The following is a 24,968-nucleotide window of genomic DNA, read 5'->3' as shown; positions in this document are numbered from 1 at the left end:
GCTGGAGTCAATTTCTTCATCAGCTCCGTTGACACGTAATCGTCATCATCATCACTGACAAAAATGATATAATCATATAAATAAACACCAATCACGTCAAATAAATTATAATATTCTAAATTCTCTCTAAATATAGGATCTAATTTTAAAGAAAAACCTTATACATACTATTACATATATTACTTGTTCCCAAATCACGTTCGTAGATGGGACGAGAGTAATTGGCAAGTAACTCTCCGCTCCCTCTCTCTCTTTTAAAAATTAAACAGAACTATTTTAAATAGCATGAAGAAACAAATGCTTAAGGAATAACCTATTTGATGGCGTCTCTCCTGCTTGGTAGACCTGTCATTAACGCTAATAATAACACTTGGTAATAAAAACTCTTAACAACAAGAATCTTAATCATGATTGATTGTATCATAATTATACATATCAACACAATTTTTGTATTTCACGAAATCTTATTTACTGTAGATGGCGTGGGTGCATGGCAAGATAACTTAGAACATGTAGGCAAAAATAGAATGGGGATATATTTTATAATCCCAGAAGAGTAACGATTAGGTTAATCGTAATTGAATTTAAGCAAAAATAAAAAAATAAGTGCATACCGGTTTTAGGTCGAATATTTAAATTTTTATAAGTTCACTCTCACCTCGATAAACTTTCTTCTGACGCACTTTTAACTGAGTAGCTCCTTTCAAATATATCTGCACACTCTTCGTTTAAGGACTTTTGCGATTTTATTGACATTTTAAGGAATAAAAATGAAGATAACTTACTCGATAATGTTTGGAAAATAAAATGAGCCTTGTAGGGCGTGTAGTTTTATCAATAAATTTATTGGAGTGACATAGCAACGCCATTGTGAGCTTTTTATCTTGGGCCTACCAAATTGCATTTCTTTAATTACAGTCTTCCTTCTTAGCGTATATTTTAACTTTATGGGAACCAAACTTTCACTAAAATCTAGAAAACGAATAAAAAAGTACAAAAGTTCTCATCAGAGCCATCTGTTATCATAATGTACAAAGTATCAAAAGTATACAAAGTTGAATTACATTATAATTATAAAAGTCTTTTATTTCACCACTAGATGTCACAAAAATAAATTATTTTTATTACTTTGTTAAAATAGTTTTTATTAAAAAACAGTGTCTACGATATCTTTGCATGATACCTACTTTAGTTTTAAATGGAAGGAATTGGTGAGTTGGTTTCATGATTATATCGATATTAGTTATTTTTCATTCGTGTGAATTTGTCGCATTTCTTTGTAAAGGTTTTGCTAACTGTCAATAGATGTCGTTAGTCGTATACCTAAGTAGGTTATATTATAGCAATTTCAATATTTTTAGTATATGTAGTAGATATTGGCTGGATAAATTTATATTGAAGTATTATTAAAAAACAATTATTAGAAAGCATGCACATATGATCAATTTTGTTACGAAGACTCTCGGGTTATTTAGAACCAACAGATGGCGCCAAACGCTTCTTTCGTTATAAATACATTAGGTAATGCTTTCACTGTGTTTTCTATTATATGTATAAAAACAACGAGGGATAAATGAAACACCAATAAACATTTACTATCGTACTATGTACTATTGTATGATATTTATTAATACTTAACTAAATTTTACATTACGCACTTTCTTTCGAATATTTATAACAACCATTCAGTCACTTTATACATAATACATTTTAATAGATCCTATAATCTAAAATTCCTAATATAATTATTGTTATTTGGTAGAAATGTATACAATACACTACTGTGATGGTATATGGCTTTTTTTTTTGCGTGCAAGCATCGATAGTATAGCTAATAAGTATAAGTTTGTAAACGTCGAGGATTTTAGAGACGATTTCCAACTCATGCTCAAGTCTCACAACCATACTCAGAGTCGTTTATTGTTTTAGCGATACTAATCTATTCAGTAGAAGAAATAAGCGCAAAAAAAAGTTCGCTGCCTATGTATATGTGTTTCTATGCGCCATTAAATCAAGACTGATTTAAGGGCGTATAGGGCATTGTAATTAGTAGACACTGATCAGATATTATATAATGTCAATCTAACGTTTAATTAAACGAACATCTCTGATAATTAAGCTATGATTTCAGTTTTTCAACTTTCTATCTATATTATTGTTATGGTAATTAAATACACTTCGTTGGCACTTGTATCGAAATTTTACCCCTTATCAAAAGGATATTCTTAAATAAAAAACACATAATTCTATTGAGTTTCATGAACATTTATTGATGAACTATAAAATGCGATCACAAATATCTTCAATGAATCTATTACAATAACACTACATTGGAATGTATTAGACCTACTTCGCTCCTCCATACATAATGTACCAATCTTAGATTAAATAAGATTTGGTGTTATTTGTATGAAACCGCCGCTTTGACTATTTTATACCGCACACATGCAAAATCAATAACAAATTTATGTAGCATGGCTAAAACACGCGGCTCTCTTGTGGTGCATTTCATTTTCATCCTATTCCGCAAACAAAAATATTTTATATAACTATTGATTACATTTGGCATTTGCGGATATATACCTATAATCTAAAGAATTGTATACATTATGTATGTAGACCCTAAAGGCGTAATCAACCGCCGTCTACCTTATAATAAACCTTAATATATCTATCACTATGTTATTATTGTACGAACGCGTATACATGTATTATTAGACTCACATTAACATATAGACCAATGATTGCTATGGCCATTAATTTAATGAGAACTTTAAGATATTTTGGCAAATATGATGGACTAAGATTTCTCAATTTTCAGTTCTGTATTTCAAACTGTCAAGATAATCTACAATTCTTTGAGAAATATGTACACGTACATAAAAGGAATTTAAACGACAGTGTTTTGTTTAAACTTTTTGATGTTGTATGGCGACAAACTGATGACAGTAGAATTTTGTAAATAATGTAATGAATTTTCGTTTCAATTGTAGAAAGTAAGTCAAGTAGACTTAAAATAAAATATGTACACGTATAAAAAGGAACATAATTTTAAACTTACAAAATAAATTATGATGTAAATAATATATTAAACAATATAAGTTTAACAGTACAACATTTACAAAGAAAAAATGTATAAAATTATTAATTTACTTACAATAAATTGATAGAGATTCACTTGCTTTTCTTTGCTTGTTCTGCCAGACAAATAAGAAATATGACGACGAAATCTACAACCGGTCTATAAATCCAAATCCCAATCTAATGCGTAGATTATTGGGTCGTCTAACTCCGATAAACATAAAACTTGGTAGCGACCAATTGTGGTAATTTGTATTACGGATAATCACCAATATTCACTTGTTTTGACTTAAAACAGTTGAGGTGACTATCCTTACCTGATATCGGATACTCTCTGTATTTAATTGGTAGACCCTAATCTTTTTGTTTGTTGATTAGGTACTATTATTAGATTGAATCAAAACAACTATGTTACGAAAGAATACCTTAAAATTGGAATAACATTATAAAATTATAATAATTTGCGTAGGCTTATCTGCTATACGATTAGTAGACAGGGCTATGTGCGTCATAGTTGAGTTGGAGATAGGGCGGGATAGCAGCGGAAAGTTCCGAGGCGCGTCGGCGTAGGGCGGCGATGCTGTGACCGCGCCATACTTCTTCTTCCGGATGTTCACCGCCATTACCTTGACATGAATAAAACTAATGAAGTAGATACATATCACTTCTAATAAGCTAAGTATTAATAAAAAATTATACTCGACTAATTCCTACCTACCAAAACAAATAAAAACATGGACATGGGACAACAAGGATTTCATTTAAATAATGCTTAACCTAGAACTTACGTTCTATTATAAAACATTTACTAAAGAAAAGAAGTATTACGTCTCTTTCCTCTCTCTTTGTCATCCTACAAAAAATGTATTTCTAATCTTTCTCCATTCAATCTCCACTTGTCATGCACTAATATTCTAAATAGATTATTTATTCTATCTATATTTTATTAATTCAATATCTTTCGTATACGTAAATTTTTGTCCTAGCTGACGTTACAGCTGACGTAGCAATGGCGCTGGTATTAGCTGCTTATTATATGTCACAGAGTATGTTAATTAACAACGTCTTATCAGTTTATAACCGTTAATAAATAATACTTTTGGTTTATAAGATTATCCCATATTACTAGATCTACAAATTAATGGACTTTTTAATAGTCTATAGTAATAAGATAGTCATAGTCATTAATTATACTAGTATGTATGGAGTTTTTGTCTCACCGGAAGCTACGGGCGAGCCGCTAGACCCACAGTGTGGTTGTGGCGGAGTAGGCGAGCCTTCCAGCGCGCTTTGCTGGTTGATGTTGTTGCAGTACGACATCATGGTGTCACCTATGAAATTGTGTTGATGATAAATAAAACTAATACAGACACAGTTTTGTCAATTAATGCCAGTATAAAGCTATACAGAACTTGGTAACTCGAATGATATCAAAGGATAACTTGATTTTAGTACAATATACGTAGTAGTAATCTATATACCTATATAAAAATGAATTGCTGTTCGTTAGTCTCGCTAAAACTCGAGAACGGCTAGACCGATTTGGCTAATTTTGATCTTGAAATATTTGTGGAAGGTCAGGGAAAATTTAAACGGTGGGAAACGTAAATAATAATCAAAGAAAAATACTAAAAAAGACAATTGAATTTTCTAATAAAAACTGTTCTTAGTTGGGAAATTGGACGTCTTTTTAGAAATAAAAAAATGTCACTTGGTTGTCATTTATTTGTAGATTCTTTCAGAAATAAGTGTTTCATAGTATTTGTAAGTAGTCTGCTGTATGTGGTCCGATTTCTTTGGTTCGTTTTAAAAGTTTTGATACAAATAGATGTTGGTGAAACGAAGTTCCCGGGGTCATCTAGTTTGTTATAAAATATTTAGAAAAATACTTCAAATATTTCTTTACACATTGTGATTATGATATTTGGTTTCTTACTCATATATATTTATTGCTTGGAAGTCCCAAGGATGGGATTAAATAAATATTTGTAATTATTGAAACTAGGTAGCACTAAAACAAATTTAATAAGTTGGTCCCTGTAGCAGCATTTTGTCGCTGTGTTGCGATGCTTACACGCCAAGCGAGGAAAGCATTTAACTGAATTAAGATTTAGAATACTTACCCAATGAATTTAACGGATAGTGAGTCTGATAGGGCTGTGAGCCTACGGAGTTGATGGGGTTAAGATCCGCCGCCAGCTGGGGCAGACCGCCCGAACCGAATCCGCCCATCGATACGCCGCCCTGGGAAAGCTGACCTAGACCTGCAACATAATCCAATAAAGCTAGGGCATTTTTACAAACTTGTGTTTCATAACGTTGCGTCATTGGCTTAATATATATTGTATAGCACTGCTTTTTACCTGCGCTAATCTAGACTTTTCGTACTGGTACTAGAACAATGCAGTATAGGATTTTTATTATGTTCAGCGCAGCCTTTGAAAAAATCAGGTTACGTAGAAAAGTTTACTACTAGTCTCTCCTTTATAAAATTCAAAATAATCCCAAAATCTATATTTCCTATACCTACCAACATATGAAGTGCTATATAAATGATTGAAATTAGTCTACACTGACCAGGTGGCATACTCCAGGCCCGATCCGCGAAAACTCCGGGTGAGCAAACGTCTCCAGCCCCAAACGGGGGAAGACCGTGGGAAGGGAGCAGGGACCCAGGGGATCTGAACACATTGGTGCTCTTCTTACGCTTTTTCCACTTCGCTCGCCGGTTTTGGAACCAAACCTGAAACAAATTCAATTGTGACGGTACTTGCAAAATACTTAATAAGTTGTTTTCGACTAAACATATGTCCATGAACGAATGAAAAAAAACGAGGTCAAATTAAAAGTTGGGAGGACGATCTGCCAAAAGGATGGAGAAGGTCTGCCAAGGATCGAGAGATGTGGAAACAATTGGGGGAGGCCTATGTCAACAGACAACCTGACCAAAGTGGTTGCTAATAAATTATTATTTTCGCTATGTAACTTAGATTTAAGAATGCTACTGTTAAATAAGAATAGCATGTTAGTTAAAAAGGTCAGTGAATAAAGGGCTTTTATTACTATTATTATTATTATGTCCATGAACGTTTTTCGTGGATAAAGCTACCGCCGGGTTATAGTTGGTAGTGCACACCAGCACATCCATCATGACACACGAAGTCGCGCCGCGGGGTATGCATAACGGCATTTACCTATATAAAATAAGTTATGGCCAGTTTAAATATCCTCCTACTTTCATTTTTTTTTATGTTACAGGGGGCAAACGGAGAGTAGGCTCATCTGATGTCAAGTGATACCGCCGCCCATAGGCACACATTGCCCTAGTTGTTACAAAATTATATTATTTATATATAACAACATAATTTTAATGTAATAAAATGTAATCTGTGGCCAAACTATCACCGCATAATGGTCTTAAGTCAACATTACGTAGTCCGGCGGCAGGACATTAATCACTGCACCCTCGCATCGCAAATCTCAGCTAAACCCCAAAATCACTTGTAAATCGCGTGTCATTTGTAAAGGAAACGATTTCATATTCTTGAACCTTAATTTTGGTATATATATATATACAGAAAGTAAACCAATTTTTTGCTTGTATTTTTTTGGTAATTTTTTAAATTCGGAATTATTATTTGTTATCGATTTTTTATTTATTTATACGATACATAAGCGTTTGTCTCACAGCTGAGCTCACTGAAAAACAGTATGGTCATACTGAAGTGCCTTAATATACTGAGTAGGAGTAGTTATCTAAATGAATAATGTATTTTCATCTGTTTTTTTATTTTTTTCATTTAACTGATGATCTATTCAGACTTGTTTTAGAAGGAAATTTATTTATTCATAACTTATCGATCAAGTTTTACCTTTCATCATTATGTCCTTTAAAATAATACTGTTTTTAAGCTTATAATCATATTTATCCCGACACAACAAGCCTGCAAGAATACCTATCAAAATTTTAATCCACCTGCCGCAATGACAACGTATTAAAAATGCATGAGTAAGTGCGAGGAAGATAGAACTACTCATTTTCCGCCCGTCAAATGCAGGTTTTAACGCGTTGGAGGGAGAGGTGTATAATGACAGGGACAGCCGTATTAATTTGGTAGTGTCGGGGAAAATTATTTATTGCGACTTTGTACGTTCCACGTGAGCGAGGTAACAAGCGTTTGGATTTTTTACTCGAAATATTAAAACTATTTCTGCTTAATTTTCTGAAGACCGTTTCATAAATAAAATATATATTTACCACTTTATATGTAGTATATTTTATTATTAGTATGTTCTATATTTAGGTGAGATACAGATGATTAATACAAAATACTGAACTAACCCAAAATATTTATTTTTGATCTCCGTATTACATATGAAAACAAGTAACATACATAGCTTATAGCTAACAACCTAACAAGCCATCCCTTTAGGCAACCCTAGTAAGGAAAATAACTAAAAAGAAGAAATACTAATATCTAATACAATATGTGTTTGAATACGAATTCTGGCCGTAAATCTCTTTTATTTCATAAGAAACTTGAATTTCAGTTTCAAAAGAATATCTTTATACATACATTTCGATAACTTCTATAAAAGTTTTTGAACGAATAGAAGTAACTATCTAGTCCCCCAGAATGTCCGAGGTCCCGAGAGGCTGATCCGCAATATCCCGGAATCAATAAGACTGATGACTGACGATTTGCCAATCCCACATCGTTTGTCAGTGTCGATACTTTCGACTGACCTCGGTTTAACTTTGGAATAGATGTAAAGGGAAGTTACCATAGACTATAATAATATTTTTTTTAGAATACCTACATACTATTAAATTTATGGAGATGTGACATATAATGTCAGACAGAAGGCTGTCTCTTATTTCTAAAATAAAGATGATCTAAGAAACGGATGCAATCTGAAGCTGAGGATTATGTTTAAAAAGCGAGTCTACTCCTCCCTCAAAGGCCGGCAACGCACCCACTAAAAATGGGTGTCTATGGGCTGCGTAGACTTCCCTTTTTGGTCGTCCCGCAAACTCGTTTGCTCCCCTATTATATATAAAAAAAAACGCTTTCATTTTAAGAAGTTACGCCAAATAGCCTAAAAGGTACTAGCAGAAAATTATTGAAGTAAATTCTTTCAAAATTAATGGACTGGAAGAAAATAGAAGACTAAAACATGATGCGACTGCGTGAATCAATGTTTGCGTGGCGTGATGTCTGCGTTAGCGCATTCAATAGTCGATTTACGTTGTATTTCATTGGCACAAGTTATTAAATTAAGCGTTTTTATATATCATACTTTCCTTTATTATATTATACGTTTGGACATATAGTGTTTGTTATAGCTTATAATTGGAACAGTAAATTTTAATAAAATCTAAATATTTGCGTGTTTAATCAATTTGAATGGGCATTAAAAACACACATCGATCCTAGTAGTAGTAGACTTAATTCGTATGCTAATATTAAGTTAATGACTACGACCTACCTGCACAAATATGGTACATATTGTTAGAAACTAATATTTTTATTTTATATAGTGTATTTTCAAATAATTTCAAAACACGATGTACATAACTAACTTACTCTAAATTTTCCCGCTAAGTGAATGTAATTCTTTGAGAAATAAAGTATCTTTGAATTCTTATCTTCCGAATATTAAGTTTCTCATGTTAAAAAAAAAATGTAATTTTGTAACGAAAAAGTTTTTTAAATGTATGACATTTACAATACAACAAATAATTTGCTATTGTAAATATTATAAATGCGACAATCAAACGATACATTTTTTTATTAATATTGTCTTTTTTACTATTAAGTTATAAACTGATGCTTTCTAATAACTTTCTAAATGAATATATTTCAAGTTTCAGAACATCAGATATCATAAAAATTTGGTATTTTTTTAAAAATAAGTTTAGGTAATATAGCTTATACAGATTTCGCCTTTGTTAGACCACTTCCTTGTAAATGAGTAAAGCAAATACACGGACTCGGTAGCGAACTGCCTTGCCGTAGACTTTCTACTCAGAGTAGGTACATTTATTTTTACAGAAATCTGTGGTATTTTGATATTCAAGTTTAAATTTACCGTTTTTGGGCTATATAAAACTAAACGAGATATTGATAAATTCAAAGTGCATATATACACCTTGGCTCAAGCCAGTAATATGTAGGTACCTGACACATTGATATTACCAAGTAGAAACGCTATTACAGTACCAACTTCATTTATCTTTTAAGAAGTATACATTTTATTCTTATCATAAAAAGGTTTTTCTTTTTTATAATCATTGATGTTTTATTTTACAGAGAAGATATGAAATTACTAAACGTTAATATATCTTTTAGTGGGTAATTCATTAAAACAGTCGTATGAAGGCGCTGTTTCATTATTAAACATAGTTATCATATTTGATGGATTATTAGAGTATTTGAAATTCAGGTACGTATCTACTATAATGTAAGTGCGTGCTGTTTTGTCCACTGATGCTAAGCGGTTGTTACTATTATTATGAATTTTTTTTTAATATGTTAAGTGAAGCACGGTCTCATAGTTCTAAAGTTCTTTTCAATTTCCATGTCAACCAAAACTTGCCAGTTAAAAAGAATGGCGGAGACTTTCTTACCAGTTCTTCTCGCTCGCTCTAAGACCTTGATTTGGTAACTGGTAGTAATGTAGATTTAGATCTTCGTTTGTATAGTTTTATAGTTGTAAGTTACCCATAGGAAAAAACATATTTCGAATTGATTTGATTTGTTAAACTGTTTTTTAAAACTTGTTTTACTGTTAGAAAGCCTCTTCATAATATTGTTGTCAATACATATATTATATGTATGGCCATACCAATGTCTGGTGCCTACGTCACATTTTGACACTCTAAGTACAAAACTTACGCCGAATTTAGAATTATTACGTCGTTAAAATATCTCAAAATAATATCCTCAAAATAGGCTCATTTGTAATCTAACGATGCGCTCCCAATAAATATCACTTAGTAGCGGCCGTTCGAACGTTCGTAACGGCGGGTAACGGCGTTATAAACGATCGAATGTCTTTATTTTACGAATGTAGCCGCTTTAGATAAATAACAGTTTATACACGTGTTATTATCGTCCAATATAACAATTTCTGTATTTACAAGTATTCCAAACATTAGTTACACAGTGTGTTGTACACACAGGTACTGAGAATTATAAATTATAGATATATAAAAAATTATTGGCATATCTTAATGTTAGTATAATTGTATGTTGTGTGAAGTAGAGGTTGTAGTGTACCACATAACATATATCTGCAATTTGTCTGGCGATGCCCCGCGACTTTTAAGTTGACCCCAGCCGCTCAGAATACACGTCACTCCAGAATATATATCATATATCTTATGTAATAACTTATTAATAACAAGTTAACGTGTTAATATGCCTTAAATCTAAATTTATGTATTTGTAGAGTAACAATTGCCCATATTTATATCATATATAAATGTCAATAAAATATACAGCTTTCGTAACATATATATTACAACTCTGTTCATAAAAAGATGTAATATCAAAGAATCCTACCAGTTTACGTTCCTAACAAATTTATTACTAAAAATATGCCCTGAAACAAAATTAGGTATATCGAATATATAGTACCGTTTATGTACCGCTCGATAAATAAACGCGCACGCGTAAACCAGACTTCAGGTAGTGATGTTCAGTACCTAATGCTCATCGTTCTATTGTTGAGGAGAAAAACTAGAAATTCGTAACTATTGACTTTGCAAAATAGTCAATTACTAACGAGTTCTGATTATAAAATATGCTCTATATATGAAATGCCAAAGCAATAAAGCACTATTTACATTTACTGTATTCATTAATAACCAGGTCTTTGCTACGAAAATAATTTGGTTTTTTGGACAGTCAGTGTCATATCAGTCTCAGTTTAGTAGTAAAAGTAGTATCTTTTCATCAAAAACTAAAGGTAATTTGATATTAAAACGGTAATTGTAAAACTATTACTCGAAATATGTGAGTTGCACACACTTTTGTCTCTGCACAATGGTACGCTGTAATCTCATGAGTATGGGATATTATAGTATTGGGATCAATATTGATAAGCCGCCATTATCATCTGTCTACGAAACATGGGATAAAACAGTCATTTATTTTATAAGTGTAGTAATGATCGAACTTTGGCAAACAGCCTATGTACCTAAGCTCTACCGACATTTACGTCTGTATAGTTTATTACAATATTATTATAATAATTATTTCTATTACTACAAGTACTTCAATATAGTTAAAAACAAAAGAGAAACCAAATAGAAATATCAAATTTCCATAAAAAATACACCCGCGTAACCAGAAACAAATAGATTTTCGAAATGTTTTACATTCACCTTTACATTGAAAACGGTACAATATATGTGCTTTCGAAAATTATGGAAATTATACACGTCACTAATACACACGAGTATGTGTATATTATGTCGACAACTATATGTTTATGTAGTGCATGCTTACTGGTAATTACACAAAGCGAGACAGAGCTGAGGGGAAATAATTCGTTAATTAAACTTTAATAAGCCAGAATTGAAACAGTGTTCCACAATACATAATTATAATAAATAGGATTGTTTTTTTCGTGTAATAGTTGGATATTACTTTGTAGATTTTTTATGTATAAATATAAATAAATAATATCTGTATAATGTAGCTATACCAAGATTATTTATTGAATTGAATATAGAAGAGAAAGGTTTTTAGTTATTTTTTATTAACAAATTAGATTTTGCATATATAGTTTGATATAGGTATATGATAATTTTACTTAATAAACTATTTATTAATTTAATTGCTCATGCATAGTAAATAAATATTTTACACATACATACATAGAAAGGTACAACTTAACAATACGTAGCAATAGATATGCTACGCTATTTAAAAGCTACAAGGCCCTGAACTACGTAATAGCTACGCAGCGGAAATTTTAAAGGTTGTCTTTTTAAATCACGTATTGCCATATCTGACTTCAGGCTATAAAATCAGTATTTTGTCGTCAATTATATTCCTTGAGCATATACTGCGGAGCAATTTTTTCCATGAAAAAGTAATTGTCTGGACATGAAACGAAAACTACATCTTAATATATATAAATTACGTGTCACGTTGTTTGTCCGCTATGGACTCCTAAACTACCGAACCGATTTCATTCAAATTTGCACACCGTGTGCAGTTTGATCTAGGTAACTTAAAAGATAGGATAGCTTACATCTCAATTTATACCCGTAATATTATTTTATTGCAAAATATTTGTTTATTATTTGATAGTTACAATTCTAACTGATGGCGCTGTGTTGAAAGTACCAACGTTTCACATAAGCTACAATTTAATGGCATTACCACCAAAAAAGCATGGTGGTGTTCTCCTACCGTTTCCCTTGAATAGCTTACTACTATGTAATATAACTAAAACCTTAGCCACAGCAACGCTTGGCCGGTCTGCTAATATTTTATAAAATTCACGGGCTAAAATAATAGATTCCTACTATCCGGAACGACATAAAATAAAATAAAAATAAAATAAAAAAGCCTTTTATTTCCAGTATTATATAAGTTTACACTTCTTACAATTTATTTTTAGTGTTAGTTCATGTTATTAATCTATATTAGTTAAAAATATATACATATATATTCCTTTTAAATACTTAATCTACTGGAACCCCAAGTTGGGTGTAGGCCTCCTCCAGTGACGCCCATTTATCTCTGTCCTCGGCCACTTCACTCCAATTTCGACCAGCTATCGCTTTAATGTCGTCTTCCCATCGTGTAATAGGTCTACCTTTTGTTCTTTTGCCTAGTGGGCCTTTCCAGAAAGTTACTTTTTTAGTCCATCTATGGTCAGTTAGCCGGGCAACATGTCCTGCCCACTTCCATTTCAGTTTTTTTGCGTAGCTTAAAGCATTTGTTGCTTTGGTTATTTTTCTTATTTTAGTATGGCGTATTTTATCTGATTTTCTGATCTTTAGCATACTTCTTTCGAGTCCTCTCTGACAGACGATTATCTTTTTTCTTGTTTCAGCAGTGAATTTCCACGTTTGGCAACCATATGTCAAACAAGGCAAGAGGCTTGAATTCATGACTTTGGTTTTAATGTCTTGTGGTAGATCACCTTTAAAAATTTCCTTGAGACCCCAAAATTTGTTCCATGTTAATTTTATTCTTTTCTCTATTTCTGTATTTTTATTTTTTCTGTGAAAACTTATGGTTTTTCCCAGATAGACATAATCTTCAACGTATTCCAATGGTTTGTTATTGGTCTTTGAGAGCTGTTTGTCATTGTCTTAGTTTTTGTAATGTTCATCTCTAGGCCTACTTTTCCACTAGCTTGGTTCAGGGTTTCTACCATGCTCTGTAGTTGGGAAGATGACTCGGATAACAGTACTAGGTCATCCGCGAATCTCAGGTGACTCAAGTAAGTACCGTCTATGTATAGACCTTGTTTACTCCAATCTAGCTTGCTAATGATCGACTCAAGAACAGCTATGAATATTGTTGGAGACAGCGGGTCCCCTTGTCTTACTCCTCGTTCTATTGGAAAACTAGGGCCTAATGTTTCAAGCTTAATTTTACCTTTATTGTTTTTGTATATGGATTTGATGATTTTTATATATATTTCCTCTACTCCCTGTTCTTTCAAGCTTTCCCAGATGCTGTTATGTCTTACTGTATCAAAGGCTTTTTGGTAGTCTATGAATGATATATAGAGTGTTCTTTGTTTTTCCTGATACTTTTCCATTATCAACTCAAGGGTATGGATGTGGTCGACTGTTGAAAAGCCCCTTCTGAAGCCTGCTTGCTCCACTGGCTGTTTTTTTTCCAATGTGTCTCTAATCCTTATGTTTATAATTGTGGAGAAAAGTTTATATAGACTCGGCAGCAAGCTGATTGGTCGGTAGTTTCCGATATCCTTCGGGTCGCCTTTTTTGTAAATTAGTATGATGTTGGATTCGGACCATTGGGAAGGTGTTTCCGACTCTTGCAAGATCTTGTTAAACAGTTCCGCTAGCGGCAGTGCTAGAGTTTTGTGTCCAATTTTTAGTGTTTCGTTCGTAATATTATCTGAACCAGGGCTTTTATCTAGTTTCAGTTTCTTTATTGCTTCAATTATTTCTGTTGCGTCTATGAGTTTAACGTTATTTCTAGGTGTAGCATCTGTTTCTGTGACAAGATTAAATGATTTCGTGTCTCTGTTTCTGTAAAGATGTCTATAAAATTCTGTTGCGGTAGATATGATGTCGCCTCTAGTGTACATTTCTGTATCTTTTTTCCTCAGTCCTTCTATCCATGATGTATTAGTTTTGAGCTTCTTATAGGCCTTCTTTGTACTTCCATTTCTTTGTAGATGTTCTTTTATTGTGTCTTTCCTATATCTTTTGTAGTCTGCTTTTATATACTTATTGACTACTTTGTATATTGCGGACAATTCATTTTTCTGACTTCGTGATTTGTTTTTAGTTTTCTGTAGTTCCTTCCTTCTTTTTAGTAGCCTTACTGTACTTGCCGATAGTATTTTATGTTGTTTATTTTCTTCTCTCTTTGGGCGAGCTTGTTTCAAGCTAAAAGTGATAGCCTTTTCTATCATGTCGTAGCAGTATTGTACCGTGGTGTTTTCGCAGCTAGTTGTAGATAGCTGTGATATTAGGTTTTCGTTGAACTTACTTATTTCCTCTTCGCTCTTTAATTTGCTATTTTGGCTGTTTGTAAACTTGGCTCTTGATATTTTTTGTTTGTTTAGTGTTATTGTTGATCTGACTATTCTATGATCGGAATTGTAGTTCAGATTGAGCGTCTCGATGTTTTGGAATATTCTATGTTGGTTAGACAAGATAAAATCGATTTCGTTTCTGTATTGTCCGTTAGGAGATCGCCAGGTCCATCTTTTGCTCTGTCTTTTTTTAAAACATGTGTTTATTATCATTAATTTGTGTTGGAGCGCAAACTTTACTAGTCTTTGTCCTCTTTCGTTTCTCTCGCCGTATCCATGTTTTTTAGTAACTAAATATTCGTCAGCTTTGGGGGTTCCAAGCTTGGCGTTGAAGTCACCCATTAATATTATGGTTTTTTGCGCTGTGCCCAAGGCTTTCTCAACTGTAGTGTAAAATTCTTCTATATCAAGGTCGCTTGCCGCTTCTGTTGGTGCATAAACTTGTATAATGGATATTTTATGTCCCTGTATATTTATGTTTAGTGTTGCCACTCGCTCTGTTATGCCATTGAAGCTTATTATGTGTTTTTTGAGAGACTTATTTATAATGAAGCCAACTCCATGTTTGCCAGGGGTTTGCCCTATGTAGCACAGTATAAAATTTTCGTACTCTTCTATTTTATTTCCATGTCTTCTCATTTCAGATATTCCGATGATATCGTATTTAATATCTCTTATAGCCTCTTCAAACTCGAGCAAACGGTCATACGATGAGAGGGTTCGGACGTTGTATGTTGCGATCATTAATTTGTTTTTATGCAAGGTGTTTCCCTGCTCCGTTGGTGTGATCATTGGAGGGTTTTGGTCATACTGTGTGTTGCTGTTAAGTGTTGCTATATTTGTTGCCATATGTATCCTGTTGGATGGAGGGTAGTAGTCGCTGAGCCCCACGGTGACCAGCCGGCTTGGGGTGGTTGGTGCATGTTTTCTTTCGTTGTCCTTTGTTGGTGTTGATCTACAGTTAGCATTGTTTTTGTTCCGGTTGTCGGGGGCAGTTAGTTGTTTTTTGATAACTCTGAAAGTGAGCTAGACCTTCCCCTTGCTATATAATTTAATAAATTAGGTTTTATTACATCCTTTGTATTCGTTGCAGTTGGCATCGTTGCTTTGTTAGGGTTTGACCTCTTTTGTGTAGGTGATATCGGCGAGCCACTCTGTTCCCGCTTCCTTTTTTCACGGCCTTGATCATTTGGTTTCTTAACGATTAGCTTATCATATTTGATATATGCAAAGTTACCCTTGTTTCTTTCTTCCTCTACTTTTGGTTGCAGTTGCTTTCGGGTTTCTAATATGTGTTTCGGGTAGTCTTCTTTTACATAGATCCCAGATGGAAGGCTGGATTTATTTTTAAGTATCAAATGTTTTTTCCAATTTGTCGACAAGGAAACGACAACTGGCCGATTCTTGTTAGTTTGTGCTCCAATTCTGTAAACATTGCTTATTTCTTGGCTGTCTAGATGTAAACCTGTATCTGTTATAATTTCTTTGATATAGTCTACCAGTTCAGATTCCCTTTTTCCCTTTTCTTCAACTCCAAAAAATACCAAATTCTTTTTTCTTTTATCTATTTCCATTTGATCTAGTTTTTGTTCAAGTTTTGCAATCTGAGTTTTTAATTTTTTGTTTTCTTGAATAATTGAATCCATCTTATCATTTATCGCTTCCATAACGTTTGTGGTTACAGCTGATGTTATAGTTAGAGTTTGTTGGTTCAATTTTTCCTCTAATTTTTCCCAAAGCATTTCGATATTTTTATCCATTTTAGGGAAAAGTGGAATTAATAAATTGTAACACCTTTTAATAATTTTTTAAATCTTGCAACACTGCCCGGCACTGCTGCGTAGGTTGGTACTAGATGAGATGTCAGTTGTCAGACGCGAATTACGATTGAATTGTGTAATGGCGGACTATGAACTTTCACTTTTTACTGGGATATCAGAAGTTGTTTCGGGATTGTTTTACGATATAGTTTTTAATCGCACTGTTTTTCTAACTGTATTCCTTATCTTTGCACTTTTCTTATAACTTTATTGGTGAATTGTAGTTGTATGTTCAGTATTTTGTCACTTTTCACTATTTAATTACGGAGCTCAATTTTGTACGTGTTTACGTTTACGACCAGTGTTGCCAACCCCCCCGGAACGACATAAAAACAGATAATTTACCATTGAACCCTTTTGTATACGTCCTACCAATCAAATGAAAGTCTTGACTTTTTATACGGTACCTTGTACATTTTGGCCCTAAGGTTTGCACGTAGCTCACCAAAGTCAAAGTTATTCTGTTCAAGGTGCTTTGACAGTTATTTTACTCGTGCAAGTCTATGGGCCCGTTTTACCCAGAAGACGTTGAATACGCTCCGTATAACAGCACGTATTGGGCTTGCCGAGATTGTTTACCTAGTGGTCAGCTATGGTTGCCGTGGCCCGAACTGACGGTTTTAATGCCATCATTCGATAAAGGGTGACATCCTTGATGCATCGTGTTAGGCATAGCACCAATGGTATCCTGAATTTGTTGAAATTTAAACGTTGGTATGCTATCCATGCCCCACTATAAGAGTCTTTTTGTTTTGTTTACTAACCAACTGAATTGTTACTAACTCTAACTAAAACTTCATACGAATATAATCTGAAATAAGGAAATGCCGTAAAGATAGGACTATGAGAGCTTTAAATCGTAAATCACACCGATTATGAAGAAAGCATCATTTCTTCTGTATCTAACTTTTAAGTCTTCTGAAATCCCAACGTTACCCTTAGTTAATTTAATAAGATACCTACAATTTGCATAAATTGTTATAAGATTTGAATTAATACATGAAACAGTGAAAGGGAGTATTTAATAACGTAATAAATATGAAATGTTTGTCAACATATTGTTTACTTAATATTTTATTTTATATATATTTTGTAGGGCCATTAGCAACTCAACACACATTCGCTTAAAGTAGTAAGAAAGTTTTCAAATTCGTTATTATTGCGTAGATTGCGAAAAATAGGTTTCATCTTTCTGTCCTCTATAAATTAACTGCGTCAATATTGATTTATTGTCCAAACATTAAATACAAACCTTACATTTAGAAAAAAACTGAGTTTCTGTACGCATTTGAAGTATTTTTTTTAACAGGTACCAACTGATAATTTACATACTAATATAAGAAAATGATTGCATATTATTTCCTATTAATTGTTGTAACAAGCGTAGCGTGCAGTGATTTTTCGGAACCACAATATTAATATTCATAACACAAAAACCGTCGCAGATGCACTTCTTGTCTTACCCCTTTACCCCGTGCCCCAAACCCCGCTCGCTACGCCCCCGGGACGTATAATTTGGTTCCTGTGTTCACGTCAAGCCGGCACCCTAATGGATGCAACCAAATACACGAAAAACGTTTTTATTATCTTTCGAAGAAATCATTTATTTTATTCTCGGAATTTATTAAGGGAATTGTTAGAGTCGTGGTTTATTAGGCACTCATCGTACTTTGGTATAACTTATTTATAAAATTAATTTTTGTGTATAAAATTAAGGAAATATTTTAAGGACCTCTCTGGTCGCCAAACTCCAAAAAAGTAGTTTCTTTCCCTTTTTCGTCATCGTTTCTTGAAGTAGGGCGAATGGAAAAAATATATGGTGGAGTTGAGTAGTTTTATGTACATATTCATTTTGAAAGATCGATACACGATTTAAATAACTTCGCTCGATGGGTTCGCTCAATTTTTGACACTTTGAATTGATTTTATGACGATGTATATAGAACATGATTTTGAAATTTACACGATATATTTTATCGCAAGCCAAGTAATCCATTTAAGAAAAAAATGATAAAATTACATTAACTTAATGTTGACAATTAAGTCTTATTTCACGATTCTAGAACAATATATTAAGTATCTAAACAATTTACGCGTCGATTTGGTCAAATAAAAGTACATCTGTTAGGATTCAGAGGCTACACGAGCATCAAACCCATTCATCAAATATTCGAATTTTGACAGATAACAAACAGAAGTTTTTAAAATTGTCACTACCTGTAAATTGCTCTTTGAATCATAACCAATCTAGGTACTTATGTACATAACATACGTTACATATGTATTTGGTTTTTGGTTCTCACGTCCGAAAAGTGTAAATTTCTATAGTTACGTGTAGTTTCAGTGTAAAAATCTATCAAAAATCTTCGCACCCTGATTAACTTTAAATACGTAAACAAAAGGCAATAAAGCGAGTAGCACAAATATTAGGTCGACGGGAGGTCCCCTCTGTTCATTAACGGATTAGCCGATTTGCTGCGACCGGCTAAGCCGATGTTGATGCGGTTTTAAATTATTGCTTGCTATATATATTTTGGTAAAAGGGTTAATTTTAATTGTTATCATCAAGGTTGTTTTAGTAATTTTCTGTAATTTCGTTGCACAATTAAATTAGATAATTTCACGTATTCATGTATTATAAGTACCTACCTTGCATTAGGTATAGATTTTTTGCTATTTTTGTTTATTAATTTTCTTTTACCTCTTTCCTAACACGGAAGAGACTTTAATATGCTGGGACTATATTCCATGGAATGCCGTTCCGATTCTCCATTCAAACATGCTGTGTTCTGTCTGTCATTAACTGAGGCAATGCAGCTTTTTTCAGAGCCAAGTTTGTTTTCTGCTCTAGTTCGTATCTGGATGCCCCATACCCCGGATACTCAAACAGCATATGCAGCGATGTTGGTTAAGTGCTGTTATCACAGAAGCGTGTTACCCTGGCTCAAAGTTTAAATCGGTACAGGTATTGCGTAAAAGAGCCATGACCTGTCATCACTTGGACCATTCTTGCAGTAGGTCTTCTAGTTTTAATTATTTTATGTGCCGTTTTTAAGTCCGGTATAAAACATTTTGTAACCTTGCTCGTTTCAGCCCGTTTCAGTATTTGTAGGATCACTGTGCCAGTTTGGTTATACTTTTGATCCATACATTGCACCAAATGCATTATTCGTCTATGTAAACTATGTAAGATATTTAAAGACTGTTTAGCTAAGAAATGTGTTATTCTCTAAGTAGATAATTAAAAACATCATCATGTTTAATATCATCAACCGAAACGAATCTTAAATATAATTTGAATAAAATAATCTACTAATACTATTTCTACAGAAATTAAATGAGAACTTAGATCTGGTCACCCCTGACCTCACCCCACATATAACTCTGATTCACGAAATTCTTTATTAAACTAAAGGTGTGTGCACATCTGTATCCCATTAATGAGAAATTGATTATTTTAAAAATAAAGCTATATATATGTACAATTAAGACAATTCGTTACCGAAAAGGGTAATAGTGGGCCCACTGAAAAGTGTTGATGGAGACAGCAACCTAAAGCTAAGTTGGACTCATTTTTGCTTAAAGTGACTATTTTTTTCTGCCCGTGTTAGCCTAGGCCAAAAATTATTTTCTTTTTTATTTGATTATTCAATGCGTGTATAAAATTCAAATATGGTTTTTCTCTGTAAAATAGAAAATAAGGGAATACCCTTCTTATAAAAACAGCTAAGGTAGCCGTTTTTTGTTTTAACTTATTCTATATCGTTTCATCGTAAAACCAAACGAATGAAGAGAAACAAATGAGTAGATGTTTTAGTTCATAAAACTAATTTAATGTGCTTATTTTTTGTATAAGAGATATTGAATAAATTTTGTGTAAACTCCATAACACAGCTAGTAATACACGCTCATACACCCCAAAAGAATTAGCGGTGATCCGCAATATCATTTTATTGCAAATAGCCCTGAATAAAGGCCAAATCCCTATTATGGCGATATTTGCCGTACATTTTTTTGATGGCAACATTATCTTTTATTGAGAAAAGTGTTTATGGGGTATCTTTATGGACGCACTCTAAGTTGTTTCTCTCAAATGGATTTTAAACTGATTATAGCTTATTATTGCTTATTTTGCAAATTTAATACAATTGCGTTTAACATTGTAATAGTTTTAACAAAGAGCATCTAACTATCCGTTATAAATTTTAAAGTAAGTGTTATCTCAGTCTATTTAACATGTACTTATTATTAAAGACCAGTATAATAATCGTAAAATTACAAAGTCATAAACGTGATTAGTGTCCGATACGTATAGATACATCTGTCGATCGATACTGGGCGCGGCATCACCATACTATATTGTAATAATTTATTGGAATCTAAAAAATGATGTGTAGTTTTTATTAATAGATTATACCAGTGGCACTACAATATTCTTAGGTCTGTGCCTCAGATTTCTGTATCTTTTTCATGCTAATTTGTGAATCTAATAGGCAAGTAGGTGATCAGCGTCCTGTGCCTGACACTAGCCGACGACTTTTTGGGTCTAAGGCAAGCCGTAAGTGCGCACATAGACAGTCCATTGGTGTACATCGTGGGTTGGGTGGGTATCGAAGCTACGATGTTAGGGATGAGAGTCGCACGCTGAATCTAACACTGCTATACTACTTACTACTACTTTTAATAGAATAAGACTTTTTTATAATTGAAGAGTAATTATATCTTTTTTGGTAATTTTTATTTCGCGATTTAAAATGGCAGAATAAGTTTAGCAATTATTCAATTGCGAGAAGTCCTTTTTGACAAGTTTTATTAGGAAATATGGATTACAAAAAAAAGTTTGAAATTTAGCGGTAAAAAAATGAGAAATGGCGCTCATAAGAAGCTTTAATTTTTTTGTATTTTCTGATAATTATTATATTCTTACTGGGTTCTATTTACATCCGAAACTCGAAGACTGCACCAATTTGACAATTTTTTTGTTAATTAATTGTTGAACTCTGGGGAAGGAATGGAGAGAAAAATATTAAAAAATATTGAAAGTTTACTTCTATTTAGTACATAGGTTTATATTCCGGTAAGCGATCAGTTCATATGTTGGTATGTACCTAGCTACTAAAAACACTAATTGAAAACATATTAAGACGAAACGAAGTTCGCGAGTTCTAGATTAGAATAAAAATATACAACATCGCTCTCTCTACGTAAGAGTATATTAAAATGGAATTATAAGTAAACTTAATTGACCTCGCAGCAACATTATTACACTAATAAATCTTAATGCTACGCGTTATACCGACTAATGCTTTAGGGATGTTGGACACAGGATCATACTTTGCCCACATAGTCTGTACCCTTAAATTTTATATTTATTTTAATTTTAAAGGCCCGATGGTATTTTTCTATAGTTGATTTAGTTGTAAGGTTTATCGTTTTGAATCTATAATTGAGTAATGAGGGCACTAATATCTTTATTAATTTTCTAATTATTATCTTAAGTGATTCTTTAAGTTCATATAGGGAAGTATAGTGTTAAGTAGGTATAAGAAAAGTAAGACAACTATTTAAAAAACGTATAAACGTATTCAAAGCTGTACTCACTTCACGAATTTCAAAGCCATACCAAGAGTTTTCATTTTATTTTTACAGTCCACAGAAAATATGGGCAATTTATACCTATGCCATAATACTAGGAAACTTAGCCTCCATTATTAAAATATGTAGTCTGCTAAAACAATCGCATTGAAAGGCCATTAAACAATTAACTTGCGAGTGAAAAATCTGTGAAATGAGAGAATAATTAACGTGCCACAGAAACTGTTCTCATGTACAGGTGTCGAGTCTAAAATGCATCGACACAAAACTACTTTTAGCGAGGATAAATCTAATTTATTATTAACACGCGTGTTCTTTACTCGTAATAGAGGTATTTCCATTAATGTTGTATTTTTGCTACTATCTAATGGACTTCTGATATTATTATAAAAAATAAATAAAAGACCAACATGTATTTACACGTAACACACTAAAATGTGTGAATTTTACCAAAGCGTTTAATACTTCGTGGTAAATGATAAATGATTTATTTCTGTAAGTAGGTTTTTACAAACACTTTTACACGTCAAACATATTTTTTTTAGTGCTCCTAGTAATAATAATAATTAAAAAAATATTTGTTTATTCAATTAGACAATCACAAGTCCATATGGTTATTATTGTGTTAGTTACAATATTGTCATTAATGTTATATTAATATGTTAGCTTATTAGTATATTTAATCATAAAATTAAAAAGGGCACATGCAGTCCATTTCAATATTATTTATAAATAAACACTAGGAATCGTAGATTTTTATATATTTTATGTATATATATATATTATTATTTCTATAAGAAATCGTTATCTTATTCTGGATATAAGGCGTACTGTTTTAGTACTCATAAAGAACTATTTGTAAAAAATAATCGATTAAATTAATATAGTTTTATCGATACTTGCACATCTCTATGTCCATTTATCTTTTTCATAATGAAAGGATTTGGTAAACAAAGTGAGAATCACGGTCGGAGGGCGATCTTTTTTATGTTTATATTCGATGCCATGGGGCGAGGCGTCATGATTTTGTAATTGCACTACATTGCACAATATTGTTAAATTTTCATTCTTAATTTAAAAAAGTCGTAAAATATAATCGACGATAGGAAATCTTAAATATTAAAGGAAAGTATGTAAAAACATCTCCCCTTGGAAAATATGTTTATTTTTATAAATGAGAATACATATTATTATTTAAAAATGGAAGGAATTTCAGTATGGAAGTAGATAGAATCTTTACAACTATTAAATTATGTGATTGACCACAGAGTCATAGAGACGGTTAATTAAGTACATACAGCGTCTGCGGTTGTCTGTACAAAAGGTCTAAACGTAAGTAAACAGTGCAGGTATCACACGGACTCACGCGATATAAAAATAAATAAATCCAAGTAAGAATCTCGCAGTGTGGCGCGAAGACACCGACAAAAAATTGCTTTTAGAGACCTACACACTGGTGCATACTAAATTAATATAGATTTAAATATTATAATGAGAAATGGCATCCACATTGACGCATGACAGACTAACAATTATGAAACTTAACTAGATTAGACTTGTAATCTAAGATATTTTATTTTTTTGTGTCTTTCGTGCCAAGTACATTTTTGCTCTATAGGATTTTGTGCAGCGCAACAGTCAAAAACATTAGAGTGGCCGAGTGTAGGTATAGCATTACATTGCATAGTTTTTTTAACACTATAATATAAAGGACCTCAGAACAGTAGCTGTTGCAAACTGACTTGAAATAGTTATTTTTGTTTAATTTAATTAGCGTATGTTTCACCAATTTCCCGGTATGTAACTAAAAGTCATATATAGGTACATGATCCTGGTATGTTCCAACTAAAGGAACAGTCCAAGTTTCATCAAAATCGGTTTAGTTGTTTTTAAGATATCATTATGTAATCTATATATATAAAAAGGAAACCCGTTTTCCGTTGTCACGACATAACATGAAAACGGCTTGACCGATTTGGCCAATTCTTGTTTTATAATATGCTTTGAAGTACGAGGATGGTTCTTACGGACAGAAAAATTCAACACTTTTCTATATTCCCATACAAAATATTCGTAATAAACCTTAAAAGTCAATTTGAACTTTAATACCATATCATAAAGTTTAAGTGTTAGTGGAGGGGTTCCGGGAAGGTAAATTTTTATTTTTTGACATAATGTATTTGTTGTCTTATCAACTTTCTCTTTTTTATCTTAGCTAGACCGATGTCCCGAATAGCAGAATAAGTATTTAAAACAAAAAAAAACGACTGTTAGGCGGTACGATGTTCGCCAGGCCAGCTAGTATACATATATATTATATAAGTATATAATATTAAGTGACGTTTGATGTTGTTCTTTTTAATTACTTTAACTTTGCTCACACTCCTAGTGTCTTTAGATATAAAAGCTAAACCATTTACGATAGTGTGAAAACACCTTATACTTATACGTGTGAGGCGAGGCTTCTGTTTTCGGGAGTCAATTGTCGCTTCAAGTAAATTGCTTTCGGATGTACCATTAAAGTTTACAACCGTTTACTTCGTATGACGCACGGAGTAAGGGCAATCAGTGCTTCCAGGTGTTTAAATAAACTTCAGTATGGTTCTAAACTTTGGTCAATTATTATATAATAAGCCAGTATCCAAATCTATTTCTATAAAAAAATTTAAGGAATTTGTCTATGTTGAAATGTTAATAAAAATAAATTAA

General features: G+C 32.7%; 1 protein-coding gene across 2 annotated transcripts in view; it reads right to left on the bottom strand.

Moving 5' to 3' along the window:
- Positions 1-2,801: 2,801 nt before the first annotated feature.
- LOC125053138 (homeobox protein orthopedia-like) overlaps positions 2,802-24,968 on the bottom strand; it is a 29,601-nt gene continuing 7,434 nt past the window's right edge. For both annotated transcript variants that reach the window (XM_047654364.1, XM_047654365.1), the window contains 4 exons: positions 5,659-5,824; positions 5,205-5,345; positions 4,302-4,412; positions 2,802-3,707 (listed from right to left, as the gene is read on the bottom strand). In XM_047654364.1, the coding sequence (XP_047510320.1) occupies positions 3,568-3,707; positions 4,302-4,412; positions 5,205-5,345; positions 5,659-5,824 (558 nt within the window). In that variant the 3' untranslated portion in view covers positions 2,802-3,567. The remainder of the gene's footprint in view (positions 3,708-4,301; positions 4,413-5,204; positions 5,346-5,658; positions 5,825-24,968) is intronic.

The sequence above is a fragment of the Pieris napi genome, chromosome 10 (genome assembly GCF_905475465.1).
Source record: "Pieris napi chromosome 10, ilPieNapi1.2, whole genome shotgun sequence".
NCBI lineage: Eukaryota > Metazoa > Arthropoda > Insecta > Lepidoptera > Pieridae > Pieris > Pieris napi.
Note: the sequence above shows the minus strand (reverse complement) of the source record. Positions and strands in the feature narration are given on the sequence as shown.